The sequence below is a fragment of the Pan paniscus genome, chromosome 10 (genome assembly GCF_029289425.2).
Source record: "Pan paniscus chromosome 10, NHGRI_mPanPan1-v2.0_pri, whole genome shotgun sequence".
NCBI classification, from domain to species: domain Eukaryota; kingdom Metazoa; phylum Chordata; class Mammalia; order Primates; family Hominidae; genus Pan; species Pan paniscus.
Window position 1 is genome coordinate 53,191,824 of NC_073259.2, and position 14,885 is coordinate 53,206,708.

General features: G+C 32.7%; 1 protein-coding gene across 10 annotated transcripts in view; it reads right to left on the bottom strand.

Moving 5' to 3' along the window:
• Positions 1-14,885, bottom strand: part of CNTN1 (contactin 1) — a 384,511-nt gene that overhangs the window by 118,745 nt on the left and 250,881 nt on the right. For all 10 annotated transcript variants that reach the window (XM_003825727.4, XM_055095741.2, XM_055095740.2 and 7 more), the window contains 3 exons: positions 14,659-14,809; positions 10,420-10,547; positions 9,973-10,148 (listed from right to left, as the gene is read on the bottom strand). In XM_003825727.4, coding sequence (XP_003825775.3) covers positions 9,973-10,148; positions 10,420-10,547; positions 14,659-14,809 — 455 coding nt within the window. The remainder of the gene's footprint in view (positions 1-9,972; positions 10,149-10,419; positions 10,548-14,658; positions 14,810-14,885) is intronic.

Sequence of the window (14,885 nt, forward strand, 5' to 3'; positions counted from 1 at the left end):
GCTCACTATATTTTTACTAAAAGCCACAGCTTGGCTCAATTACAAAATTCCTCCCTTCAGATGAGGAGAGTTGAATCACATACTGGAAATTGTGATAGCAAAGCTCAGGGATGTTCCAAAGTGTATATGTGGTTGACCACTTAGAAGTTTCCCAAGTTTAAATCAAAAGACTTCCAACGTATAAATAGCCAGCCCTCCCTTCCTTCACCTTCCCCCGTAAGCTAACTGCAAAATTATTTCTGCAATGTAAATGAGTCTCAGTGATGACGCTGTATTAACAAATTGAATTAATCTTAGTGAACAAAGAAAGATTCTATATGGTACAGAAAAGGTCTAGATAAAACTTAGAGCTCATAATTGTCATTTAAATAATTTGTTCCATTCAAGTTCAGAGTAAAGGGAGAGACATAGATGTTTGGAAAGAAGTGCATCCTTTAAAGAATATGTTTCACAAACATAAAAATTATTAAATATGTCTGATATATGCTATATCCATGAAATAATAAAACTTTTCTTCTTTACTTTTGGCTTGTTAGAGTAGAGAAAGCAAAAATAATATAGCAAATATGTCATATCCGACTGCAAACATTACTACCACCACCAACTCTACTAACAGCAGATATTTAATTAGGGTTAACTAGGTGTCAAAGGTTGTTATAAATATACATGCGAACTGACTTACTCTATATAACAAGCCTATGAGATATGTCCTATTTTTAGCTGTATTTTACAGAGGAAGACATAAAACTACTATAACTATAGCCACTAATATTACTAGTGTCACTATTAATACTACTAAAACTGCTACTATTACTATTAAAATGGCTACTATAACTTCTATTGTTACTGCCACTACTGATACTACTATTGAACGCCTCCTATTACCAAATCTAATTTACTGAATGTTTTTTAAATGTCTAGCAATGTGCTAGCTACTTTACATACATTTTCTTATTCAATTTCTGTAATTATATTTATAATTTCATAGCCCTAATAATGAAACTAGGACTATCTCCTTTTCACTTCTGAGTTCCAGAAGTAACACTACCCAAGGATTTACTATTAATATTCCCATTTTAGAAGTAAGGACCTTGAGATTTTATATTAAGCTACTTGTGGAAGGCTCCATAGGTAATATAGAGCCCTAGTTTCACCAAGTCAAGCTGTTTCCAAGGTAGTGCTTAATAGATCAGATAACTGGATTTAGGTTCAGTGTTTGGTAAGTAGATGTGGTGCTTCTTAATATATGATATGTTGTTATTTTACTTATTTTTTTGCTATTTAAATTTTCAAGCATAAGTAGAAAGAATAGTACTATCACCATCTATAAACCAGCCAACTAGATTAACAATTGTAAACATTTGCCATATTTGCCTTATCTAATTGTCTAGCTAACTAGCTCTATATTTACTTCTCTCTGTCCACTATCCGTCTTTCTGTCAAGGACTGAACACTTGAAAAATAAATTCCAGATATTATGATATCAATACTAGTCAACTCATCAACTCATCAGCAATTTCTAAAGACATTAGCTTGAATCTCAAAAAATTGAGGTCATTCTGTTACATAATCACAAAACCATTTTCCTTTTCTTCTTCTTCTTTTTTTTTTTTTTTTTTTTTTTTTAATTTTGAGACAAAGTCTCACTCTTTCACCCAGGCTGGAGTGCAGTGGCACAGTCTGGGCTCACTGCAACCTCCACCTCCTGGGTTCAAATGATTCTCATGCCTCAGCCTCTCGAGCAGCTGGGATTACTGGTGTGCACCACCACCCTAGGCTAATTTTTGTATGCAAAACCATTTTCACACATAACATAATTAACAGTAATTCTCTAATGTTATCTAGTTTTTGTTAGGGTTATTTTAAGAAATGCATCAATATTAAGATTGAGTCAAAAACATAAATAAAATGACAAAACAACTTATTAAAGTGAAGTGATGTCATTGGACATACAAAAAAATAAGTAAGGCAAGTTGTCCAGGATAATTTCTAAGATTACTAAGATAATTACTAAGAGTGTGCTTTCATATAAATTAAGAGTAGAAGTGTTGAAAATCTCTAAATTTGGCTATTTTTGTATGTAATAAACAACGAGAATGACAGCTGAAGAGTCCAATTTTGATCAGCTGGCCATTTTAAATGAAAACTCAAAAGACCATTTTCTTTGAGGTTTCTCCTAAGCATTTTGAATGATGGACAAAAACATCAATGCCTTTGATTTGGAACCTATGTTTTAGAGTTGAAATACAACTCATATATCATTTAATTTATATGGTTTTCAAGTTGGTTCCCATTAGCTTTAGAGTTCTAAAAATCTTCTTGGACCACTTTGTAGAAAAAAGTGATCAGAATGGACATTTTGGGGATAAGAAGAAGTGAGAGACCCTCTGGATAAGGGTCTTGGCTATGTAGTATCCTCCACAGACACACAAATACACACAAACACACACGCACACACAATTTCATCTTCAGTCAGGGCAATCTCATTTTCATCTTTTGTTTATATACTGAGGTTCTGATTTAAATTGTCTTGCAAAAAGGATTTTGCTGCTAAAAACCTTTTTTACCGTTGATTTTGGAAACTTTTGATGTAGCCCAAACTCTTCATATGACAGAAGAGAAGCCTGAGGCTCAGAGTGACTGTTTTGTGCAATGTCATGTAACTCATCAGTGGTAAAACCAGAACAAATGTCCAAATCTTTAGATCATGTTCTGTTCTTAAGCACAAACTGAAAAAATTAGATATTTTTTTAGGACTGCAACCGCTAATAACAAAGTAGCATATTTCTAGAATGCTGTAAATAAAACATCGAAGTCCACCATGTAAACTCATAAAATGTTTAAGACACCAACATTTTACAGGTTTATTTACACCTCTTTATATTGTCTGTGTTTTACAAGCATAAAAAGCCAGAATAAGTAATGTGGAGATGCTTAAATATGTGTGGAGTTCTATGTAAAAGGTGTGTCCTTAAATTTTGATGAATTTTGGCAGATGCCTCAAAGCCTATATATATATATATTTAATATACATATAATATAATATATATAATATATTTTTATATAATATATATTATATTATATATTATACATAATATATATTTTATATATTATACATAATATATTTTATATATTATACATAATATATTTTATATATTATATTATATATATATGCTTAATTCCATTCACCTGGCATTCTTATATATATGCTTAATTCCATTCACCTGGCATTCTTATCAACAAATGCTTAGTAAGGACTATGAGAAGTTAGGCTAGAGAGTGACATCAGCTAACATGGTCTATACAGGGGAAGTGTGATGATCTTAAAAGAAGCTAGCCCAACTGAAAACACACCCAGGAACATAGATACCTTCCTTCGTTTAACACTGGTAAATAGCAAATAAAATATAGCAGTTAGGTATCAGTAAAGGTTTATTAAGGTAGTAAAAAGGGGATCAGAAAAGTTATATATTCATACAGAATGAAGTATGATAGAATTATCTAATTAACTCTTTTCCAACTAACTACTGATAAGAAAAATAGAGCAATTTGACATCAGCTGAATGCTTTTGTATGTTTTGTGTGTCACAAGACTATGCCAGGAGCCTGTATACTTTTTATGTATTTCTCCCTCTTTTCCACTGCTCATCAAAATTTAAGAGTCTTAAATTCAAGAAGCACATAAAACCCATCCTCTACTACTTAAACTATTTTGGATATGCATTCTGAAAAATCTAGTTTCTTTTTATTCGTGTCCCCAATACTCTCAGATGCTCAAAACAATATAACATCTCTTTGTTTCCAATACATCATGCTTAAAACCTTGCAGTGGCTAGTCCCAGTATTGCTAAGTCTCTTTTTTAATATATTTCTTGAGGACATTTCTCAAGCTTGGTTCTATTGATAATTTGGGCCAGATAATACTAGGTTTTTGGAATCTGTCTTGTGCATTATAGGATATTTAATAGCTAAACAGAGGCAACACACACACACACACACACACACACACACACACACACCCTCTCAACACCTCTACAGTTGTGATAATCAAAAATGTCTCCACATGGGACCAAAGTTACAATACTTCAGGGCTTCCACAATCTCCCTGTGGCTGCCTCGTATCCTGCTCTAATTTTTTTTGGCTCGAATCTGATTCTTACCAAGGACTATTGCCCAACCGTCCTCGTTTTCTCCCACATAATTCTGGATAATCTTAACCTTCTTGTTCAACAGTGAATAGAGGCCGGGTGCGGTGGCTCATGTCTGTAACCCCAGTGCTTTGGGAGGCCGAGGCCGGTGGATCACCTGAGGTCAGGAGTTCGAGACCAGCCTGGCCAAGATGGTGAAACCCCATCTCTACTAAAAAATACAAAAAAATGGTCAGGTGTGGTGGCAGGCACCTGCAATCCCAGCTACTTGGGAGGCTGAGGCCAGAGAATTACTTGAATCTGGGAGAGGTTGCAGTGAGCCGAGATTGCGTCATTGCACTCCAGCCTGGGCAACAACAGCTAAACTACGTCTCAAAAAAAAAAAAAAAAGAAGAAGAAGAAAACCCACAAAAACAGCAACAACAACCAAAATAGTGAATAGAGACAATGAAATATTTAAAAAATAACAAATTGACTTCTGTTTTATCATTTTTCCTCTCTTTTTTCTTGTCTTGCAGAAACAAAATTTCTGTACAAGATCACAGCATGATCTAGTTTTAAATACATATTTGTAAAATCTAAAGACCTTTTTTGATATGTTTAATAAAATTTTTCTTAACGTTTGGGTGAGAAATCTATCTTCTTCTCTCTTGAATGGTATTGCTTATGCACTCAGAAAAAAATGCACACCCACATACCTGCAAACACACACCTAGCACACCTGTCTACAGGGGATCATTAGGAATTGCCAGGAACTTCATAGTTAGACCACTTGAAACTGTGTAGACATGACTTACAGTGTATTGCAAAGGTGGCTAACAGTGTAGGGAGAATGAAGTAATTTGGGCAATCTGAGTGAGCATACAAGGTTCATTAAACCAGATTAGAGAATAAAATGTGAGTTGAACAGTATTGCCTTGTCGAGCATCAAATACTTATGGGAGAATTATTTAAATAGACACAGACATGAACATTAACCAAAAGATGAAGAATCAAAGTGGTGGAGATTACAGGGTTGGCAGTCAGGCCACCTGGTATCAAATCTTCTGTCAGCCCCTAGCGACTTGTATGATTACATGGGACCAATTACTCAACTTTTCTAATACTCACTTTCCTCACTTTGAAAACTGAGAAAATCACAATAATATGCACTCCACAGAGGATTTCTGTGAAGATCAACTGAGAAATATGTGAAAAACATTTAACCCAATTCTGTCTAAACAGTAAGCCCACAATAAATGTTGGCTATTATTACCTCTTCACTGCCTTCAGCAATGAAATACCCAGATTTTTTTTTTTTTTTGGTCTCAGTCTGAGTATCCAGCACAGCAAGCAGTGCAAGTATTAAATTGTGAAAAATGAGATCTGTGGCTTAAAAAAAAAGAAAGAAAGAAAGAAAGAAAGAAAAACTAGCTAGCAAAAGCTTCTGGAATTTCCAATGGGGGATGATTGCTCTCTTATAAAAAGTATTAATAACCACTTATATACTTTATACTTGTCCCCAATACTCTCAGATGCTGTGCCAAGTCTCTATATGCACTCTTTCATGAAGTAACTAGTTTTTCAAACCCAGTGAAGTAACCTGAATGAATTAAGTGAATGATTACTCATGTTTTACAGAGGGAAATTCTGAGGCTTAGAGAATTTTAATCCCTGGATCAGGGTCACCACATAAGAGGTGAGAAAATGAAGCCTAAAGCCCAGGTTGGTTTGTGACACAATCTCTGAACAATTCAAGTGATATTTATGAATTCATATAAGACAGGCAATAATGTCCCACAGTATTACAAATTTAACATGTATTTGTAATAAGAGTAATACATATATGTGTGTGTGTATATATATATATATATATATATATATAAATCTGAGGCTTTGATACAATAAGATATTAAAGCAGTTTATCTGCCATTCTTTTATTTTGTTGATGTAATATGGCAAATGATCATAAATGTTTCAAGTCCAATTATAAAGTGGCTCCTGTTTTGGCTTTCTAATTCAATAGCTACTTAATCCCTTAGAGTAAATACAAAAGGCAGAGCCATTTTATTTATTCATTTAATGTATAACTTTTCTTGTTCCAGGAAAGACTTAAGACAATCTATCAAAAATATGAATTTTAAATATCTCATTTTATTCCTCTTTCAAGGTGGCACCTAACCTGTAGAATTTTTCAGTAGCCCTCAATTTTTGACATTCACTTTGACACTCATATATATATATATATGAAATAGTGACAATCTCCAGAACTGGAAATTTTAAGGAACTCATGTAATTAACTAAGATAATGGCTCTAAGCAGGGAATGTTGTTAAACAGTTGAAAGAAAATGACCCAAAGTGAATTTCAAAAATTGAGGGCTACTGAAAAATTCTACAGGTTAGATGCCACCTTGAAAGAGGAATAAAATGAGATATTTAAAATTCATATTTTTGATAGATTGTCTTAAGTCTTTTCTGGAACAAGAAAAGTTATACATTAAATGAATAAATAAAATGGCTCTGCCTTTTGTATTTACTCTAAGGGATTAAGTAGCTATTGAATTAGAAAGCCAAAACAGGAGCCACTTTATAATTGGACTTGAAACATTTATGATCATTTGCCATATAACATCAACAAAATAAAAGAATGGCAGATAAACTGCTTTAATATCTTATTGTATCAAAGCCTCAGATTTATTAAATTTCTGCTTCGAGCTTGTATTTTTAGCATCCCCCATGCATGAGTTCAAGTTCCAGTGGAACATCTGACAATTATTACATATTAATATAATACTCAGGAAAATTTTAGATGTTTAACTCCTTAGTGTTTTTCTATAATCAGTACTAGGTGTGCAATCACTGCCTTAAAATTGAAAGTTACATTAAAAAATACATTAATCCCAAAGTTTTACATAAAGTAGGATTGCTAAATACAAAGACAGTGTTATTTTTGCTTTTTTGGTGTTCCCATTAAACTCTTAAAAGAAATATACATCTTTAAAAATGTATAGTTACATTTTTCCTAATAATTACATAACTTTAATTAGAAAAAAATATAAAGAAGACATTTAAAAATCACCTATAATCTCACAATTTATTCATAAGTAGGAGCAAATGCATTTGTTTAATTTCATGAAGGAAAAGAAGTCCCAAATTACACCAGGCTGTGAAATTTGAATCCTTATACAAGGTTGCCCCTTGGTGGTTAAAATCAAGAATAGCAAGCTAAAATCAGTGCATACTTAATTATTGAATTCAATTTATTATTGAAACTAAATTGGAAAATAAAAAGTTAGGTTCTTGAAATAAAAAGTTTAAAATTTGATTTCCCTATTCCTTTTTATTATTAGTCAGAACTTCCTGTATTAGTTTTTAGCAATGAAAATTGTTAGAACATGTTAATTATGTTGGTTTTGTTAACTGTAATAGCTACCAAAAAACATTTACATCTGAATCTTAAACTCTTGGGGTATCATTGGTTTATTCTGGGCTGGTGTCCGTGTCTATTTCAGTGTTTTATTTAACCTAGTGCCTACAACTGTGTGTGCTTATGGCATGTGCTTAGTACATATTCTTAATGAACAAATGCTATTCAATTGTTGAAATATTGGGAGAACTACATAAAATACCAAATCATTATTTAAGAAACATATATATATTCACTAAGATTTTCATAGGAGGAGCCACTAATTCTGAGAATGATCTATTAACAATCCTAGAAGCAATTAATAGCTGTTAGGACTATCTTCCAAAAGGTGGATCAAATACTTATAGCGTTTTTACTTAAATTTTGCATGGCATATTGACCAGTGAAGTTTAACTTTGTAGTTTGCCTTAAAAGAGAAGGAAAGTGCCAGGGATAGCTTCATTAGTCTTGTGTTGGTTTGAAAGATAGAATTCAGTTTAACTATTTATTTTAAAATGATTCTTATCCAGGCTTTTTAAAAATCGAGATAATTGAATGCATCTGTCCATCTACGAAGTGCTAAACATGTGCATTTGATATTCTGATTCAATTAAGATGCTTATCTAGTCAGTTGAGTAGGTTTGCTCCCACTGTCAGATCATTATTTGATGGAATGAACTGAAACCTGAGGTGGTGAGCCTGCGGTCAGGACTCTGCTCTGGATTAGCTGAAGGGGTAACTATGTGAATCTCTGCAGCTATCATCTGAAAAGGGAGAGCGTGCACTAAGTGGCCACAAGGTCTTTTACATTTTTATGGTCTAATTTATTATTTGTTTCCTAATTAGTATTCCAGTTATTTCTTTGTTTTCCTGTTTTTTTTTTTTTTAAAGGGGACTGGGATCTATTTTTCTTTCTCTTTAAATTCCTTTTTTTTTTCATTTTCTTTTTGCAGTCATTATTTACATGTACCAGCACAATGTAATTAGTATTTTAAAGAATATAAATAAGCTCTAAATATGAAGTTTCAGTTTAGGGCAATTTTTGTCTGCAAATTTATTTACATAGACTTCATTGCAGCTATTAGTTACTACTTTACAATCTATGGTTGTGGAACTTCTAGACTTTACTTTTGAAATTATTCAATTTATAACACCAAAGATAATTCTTTCAAATTCAGAAGCCTACTTTTTGAGAAAGTAAGATCCCTGTTTAGCTTACTTTTTTCCTTTAAAATGAATAAAACCCAAGTTGTATTTACTTTTCTTGCAAAATAAAATACACTTTAAATAAAGTATTGGAGATTTTGGTGCCAATTTGACTAATTTTGGGCATGTGCAAAATAGTTTCAGATCTATAAGGAAAATATATTACATGGTATATAATGTCAAAATACAAAATTTACAGTTCTCTGCCAATTCTCAATTGTTATTCTTTAAAGTATAATTTTGTTCAGAAACTGAAAGAGTATTGGTATGTTTACTAGAGGTGTACAGTTGTAGCTAGATCAGTTAAATTACAACTCTTCTAAAGCTAAAAACATAGCTGGACAATATGAAAGCATAATATAATAATGTGGACATATCAATCTTCAGATTTTATGGTACTTAAACAATCCTAAATGTCCTACTGAGTTCATTTGTGCTTCTTTTTTATATTAATAACTGACTTCTAAAATAAAAGTTTTCCTAATTATGCCTATGTTCTAAATATGTCCTTAGTCTTCCAAATGTTTGCTTTTCTAAAGAAGAGGCTGATAGGGCCAGTGATTAATTTACTTTTTAAATACACTGTAACCTAGACAGCCTACCAAGACACCAATGATGTTCCTACACAAGTTGTTTTGCCTGCATTACTTCTCAGTCTTTTCCCTCTATTTTATTTCTTTCTACACCTTGACTCTCTATATCACTATGTTTAACTATAAGACTTGTAGAATCTAACACCTTTCAATTCTTAAAATATAGCCATTTAACCCTCTTCAAATCACATAAACTAATTCTCCAAATTCTCCAACATATATAATTTTGTCTCTTTCTTACTCTTAAAGCATAACATAAATGCTTTAAGGTCATCATTATAACAAAGATTAAGTTCTATGCTCTTCATTTAAAGTAAAAAGGAAGGCACTAGAACCAAGGGCACATATATACTGATGTAATACACATAAATTGTATTAAAATTAAGGGGGAGATCATACCTAAAGCCCAATTAATATTAATTGATTAATATTTCTACCAAAATCCTCAGGGCTAGCCATTTTAGAAAGATTTAGCAGTACAACAGTTAATATAAGGAGAGCCACAAAAAGCTTTTTTGCCTGCTTTTTGGTCTCATGAAAAACAAAGATGATATAAAATGTAATTATAGTAATAGAACTTTCAATGCAGACACATAGGAATCACTGGGGTGTTAATAAGATGAAACTTAAAACACATACCATAAAATTCCTCTGGTAGTGAATATTCTCTTTGTTAAAATCGATCACATAGCCATTGAAGGACCAGACAAATGTGAGATCCAAGGCAGGATCAAAGGACGCAGCACACTGCATGGTGGCGTTTTCTCCAACTGTGATATCGGCATTAATTGGGGCCAATATAATTCGCGTGGGATCTATATATTTTTAAATGTAAAGCACAATTCAAGAAGATATAAGACACAATATTATCTGGTATATTAAGATAATAACCAATATGTTTTTATTTGTGCAAAATAATAAGATGTTTTCACTTCCGAATTCCAAGAACAATATCATTAAGCGAGAAACTTGCCTGAAATTCTTTTGAAAAAGAAACTTACAAATACATCGACTGTTTAGATGCTTAGTGCTGAATCATGTTTTTTTAATACATTAGAAATTAAGCACCCTCAAACATTAACTTACCTGTGATAACAAGGGTTCCAGTGCTATTAGCTTTCCCTCTGTTATTTTCTGCAAAGCATGTATAGATACCTCCATCATTCCTTGTAATGTTATTGATTTCCAAGCTACCATCTTCCCAAATGAGTATTCTAGTGAAATAAAAATATATATAAGTCACAAACCTGATTTAGTAAAATACATTATGTCTTAGATTACAAACACTAATATTTTTCAATTATTACATTCTATATAAATCATGCGACCACAGACATTTTTGTAAGATGACAAATTCTAGCCTTTAGTTAATAATATTTTTTCTCATCATTGACATTTTGTTTTGGAAATCCACTTTCATCTTTTTCTTGAACTATTGCTGTAGTCTTCTAACTGAACTTCCACTATGGGACAGGCTGAAATCAGTCATAGGCCTGAAAGAAATGAGCCCAGGTCTCCCAGAAATGTAACCTCAGGACTTCAATTCAGACTAGGAGGTGAGGACAGATTGCCATTTCCATGGCTACAGAGAAATATAAATGTATTTTATTTTTAGAAACTTTAAAAAATATTTTAAAACCTCCTTAGTAACAACTTCTGGAACAAATTAATATTTAGGAAATTCTTCTTTGAACAGAAACTAAGTCTTTCATACTACACATATTTCCCTGTCTGTCAGCCTCTTCCTCAGGGGATGGACACTAAAAATTCACTAAGTTTTATTGTATAGAAACTCACACTTAGATTAAATATTGAATTGCCTGTCATTGGATTTTTTACTTTCTTTAAATAAATAATTTTCAAAACTAAATTATCTTTGAAAGTTTGCACAAAACATGCAAACGTATATCCATTTTAAGGGCAAAGTCTGATAAAAGAAGCAAAACTATCTACCTTACTGATAAAAATCTTCATATAAGAAAATAACAAAATTTCCACTAACATTATAGTCCAGGATTTCCTTTCCTTTCTTGAACAATCCAGTCCTGACTTGAAGCTCATTTCAGAATACTTTTTGTTGTTGAAGGAGAAATGAAGTATCAAAATAATATAATGATAAAAGTAATTATTTAAGATTATGGAAGCTCTGAGAATATGCCACTCTCCAACTCTGAGGAGTGTAATTTATTCTCTGTCCCAGACGCCGTACTCAGAAATCCATCACTGTGTTTATTCAAAGCCACACATTCCACAGGCTGTTCTTAGCCAATGACTGACCATGGGAGGAATTTTAAACCAGGCCTGCTCCTGGAAGACAGCAAACTCCTCTGATATGCATTTTTGAATGGAAGACTTTCCAGTGGCATGACCATACTCTCTTAGAAGTGCAGTGCAGTCCAAGTCATTTCAACACAATCTTTTTTCCTTCCTTCCCTCTGTCCTTCATCTGGGATCAGACCTGTATCTCAGTAAAATACTTTTCCAAGCCTCCATCAGCTTCCTCTCTATTTTCCCTCCCATGCATTGCCATTAATTAATTTCTTACATACCTAATCTTCCTGGCTTCAGCTTCTTGGAGGACACATATTAACACAGAACCAATATTAATGGGTCACACTTTTTCTCACTACCCTCTAGTATAAATCCTCAGCCAAATTCCCATATCCCTCTCATTTAATTATTTTTCAAGAAACACAACAAAAATTATAATGAAGTAGCAGTGGAAAAAACGATGATTCTTTCTTAAATCACGCTAATATTTTTAGCTTACTTATGTTAGTTTTCAATTGATCTTTTACCATCTTTAAAGGGTATACATAATTCCATGTGTCATTCGTCTCATTTATACTTTCAGGTACTTTGCCCTTGAGATTAAAATTACTTTTTAATAAAAATATTTAGAAAACCTGATTTTTTTGTAATAATTCTCCTTATTCTTAAAGTAATATAGACTAAACTCTCAAGATCTTATCCTTATTTCCAGATACTATGAAATAGATCAGCTGTCAAACAAACTAGGAACAATCTGGTCTTTAACCAATTGGTCACTTATTGTTGCCAAAATTACTCCAGAATAACCTCTGGAGTAGAAAAGACTAATGAAGATCCCTTCCTATAAGTGGTTTAAATAAAAGTGACCTTAGAGCTAATAGCAATCCATTGAATTTAAATTAGCAACTAACTTAATTCTGCTAATTACAAAGAAATTCTTCTGCAGAAAATATATCATTTGAGCCAAAAATAAAATCATAAAATGAGAACCTAATTACTATTTATCAAGATACATAGCTTCTTCCAAATATCATATAAACCACTCTTTAGGCACTAACCAGATACAGAAATAACTTAGTTACGTGGAAATGGTGTTTATAATTATATTCAGAAGAATAAGATTATATTTATGCTTAAAGACCAATATTTAGTTAGTCCTTGTGTATTCTTTTTCAAAATAGACACCAAAATTTTTATGTTTAGCTTTTTATACATCTTATTTTACAATTCAAATATATTTGCATATGAATACTATATCTACTATTAAATGGTATTTACACTGAGATAGTAATGGGTTAAAGTACTAAGTAAAAATTAGATTTATAGACTCTTTAATCAAGGAAATAATGCAATTTGATTTCAAAGGCATTAAAAATATCAGAACACAATCAAACTTGTAAAATTTCAGGAGCTAGATCTTTCTCTTCTTTTTTTGAACACATATTGATATTTAGGAAAAACAAGTCCATGAAACATAGTTCTGGGAAATCCTTGGTTGAAGAGGTCCATGACATGGGTCTTCATCAGAATCAGAAAAAGATTTTATTATCACGGAGGAGAACTAATGGTTTGTCCATTGGGGAATGCCCTGCTCTAGGCTGTGGAAGGAGTAAGCACCTACACATGTAGCTGCCCTTTGATCATGGTCTCTGCATTGCTCATTGTCTGACCATTAATGTTTCAGCGGCAAATTGAACAAATGGACTTTTCCTTTAACACTTCTTGTAGTATCATTTTGTTAAAATCTTAACAACCCTGAGGTCAAACATATTAACTTTAAAAGTCAGTGTGTTCAGGGAAGCCCCTGATGTCCCTGCCCTCTTGCCCCATTCCATAAACAGCCGTGCCTGTGCTCATCCTAAATAAGAGGGCTGTGCTGGCATATTCTCAATTTGTATCAATGTCTTACAACTTCAAGTTCTAGTTTAGATAGCATGAATATATTTTTAAGAAGGTCACTTTAACTTTACCAAGCTTTAGACACATCAAAATATGGATGATAATTCCCACGTTACTTTATTGGGTTACTGTGAAGAAAATAATGTATTTTCTACATCTGAGTAATAACAGTCTTTCAAATGACAAAAGTGATCCTTGTCCTCCCTTGTTTAAGACTTTAAACAGATTTATATTACTCTTAGATGAAGCCCAAGCCCCTTAGCATAGAAAACTTTGTCATTTATGATGTGGCTTACTATGTCTCATCTCTTAAAAGTCTCCTCCATTTTCCTCTAAAGACAAATCACACTGATTTCAGTTTCTGCAATTTCTTACACATTCTAAACTCCTCACCATAGGACCTTTGTGCATGCTGCCCTCACATTCACATACACCCTCACATACACCCTCACATACACCCTTAAGCCAACCCACACATCCCATCCCTCCCATTTCCCATCCTGGCTTTCTCCTTGTCATAATTTTTGCACTCAATATTACTTCTTCTAGGAAACATATAAACTATTCAGTGTGGCTTTTATACAAATAATCTATATAAGTTGTACCCTGCTTTTTCATTTTGTCCCCAAACCACCAAAACATTGGTAGATGGTCGATTTATAAGGAAGATGATGATAACATCTTGTTCATTTTGAGATAGGAAGAGATTATTTGCACTTTGAAATCACCTTTTTATTTTTCTACAAAAATATTTAATAGGCTAACTGCCCAAAATTCAGTTGAATATGAATGGATATAGATGCTAGATGCCTATACCAGGGGCAAAATATGTTAGAGAGATCCTACTTTATTTCCCATTGTTTATTAGCTGTGTGACATTGGGCAATTTATAACAACAAGACAACAAAAAAAAAACACCTCTGAGCTTCAATTTTCTAAATTCCTTATACATTATAGAGTCCTGTTAATTAAACCTTCATTATAATAGATACTGACAGGGATAGGTATTTCTGTCCATCTTAGAACTACAGGATCTTCTGTGAAAAAAAAATTCAGAGCAAAAAACATTTTCATTATTAACATATAAACAAGTCTTCTATAAAATAAACTTTTTCAAACAGATTTTGCAATTGGATTTCTAGTTTCAGCACTGACCTGCTGCTATTGACAAGCCACTCTGTCCCTTTACTCCATGAAAACTTTGGTTTCGGGGCAGCTTTAGGTTTGCATTCAATTATTACCCTTCCACCTTTAGCAGCCAGGATCTTTTTCTTCATAGGATTCATTTCAAAAGTTGGAGCCAACGCTAAAAAGAAAACAAATTGTTATCTTTCTCTTTCTGTTTGTAAAGCCTAAACATTGCTTCTGTGTTGTAGAATCTT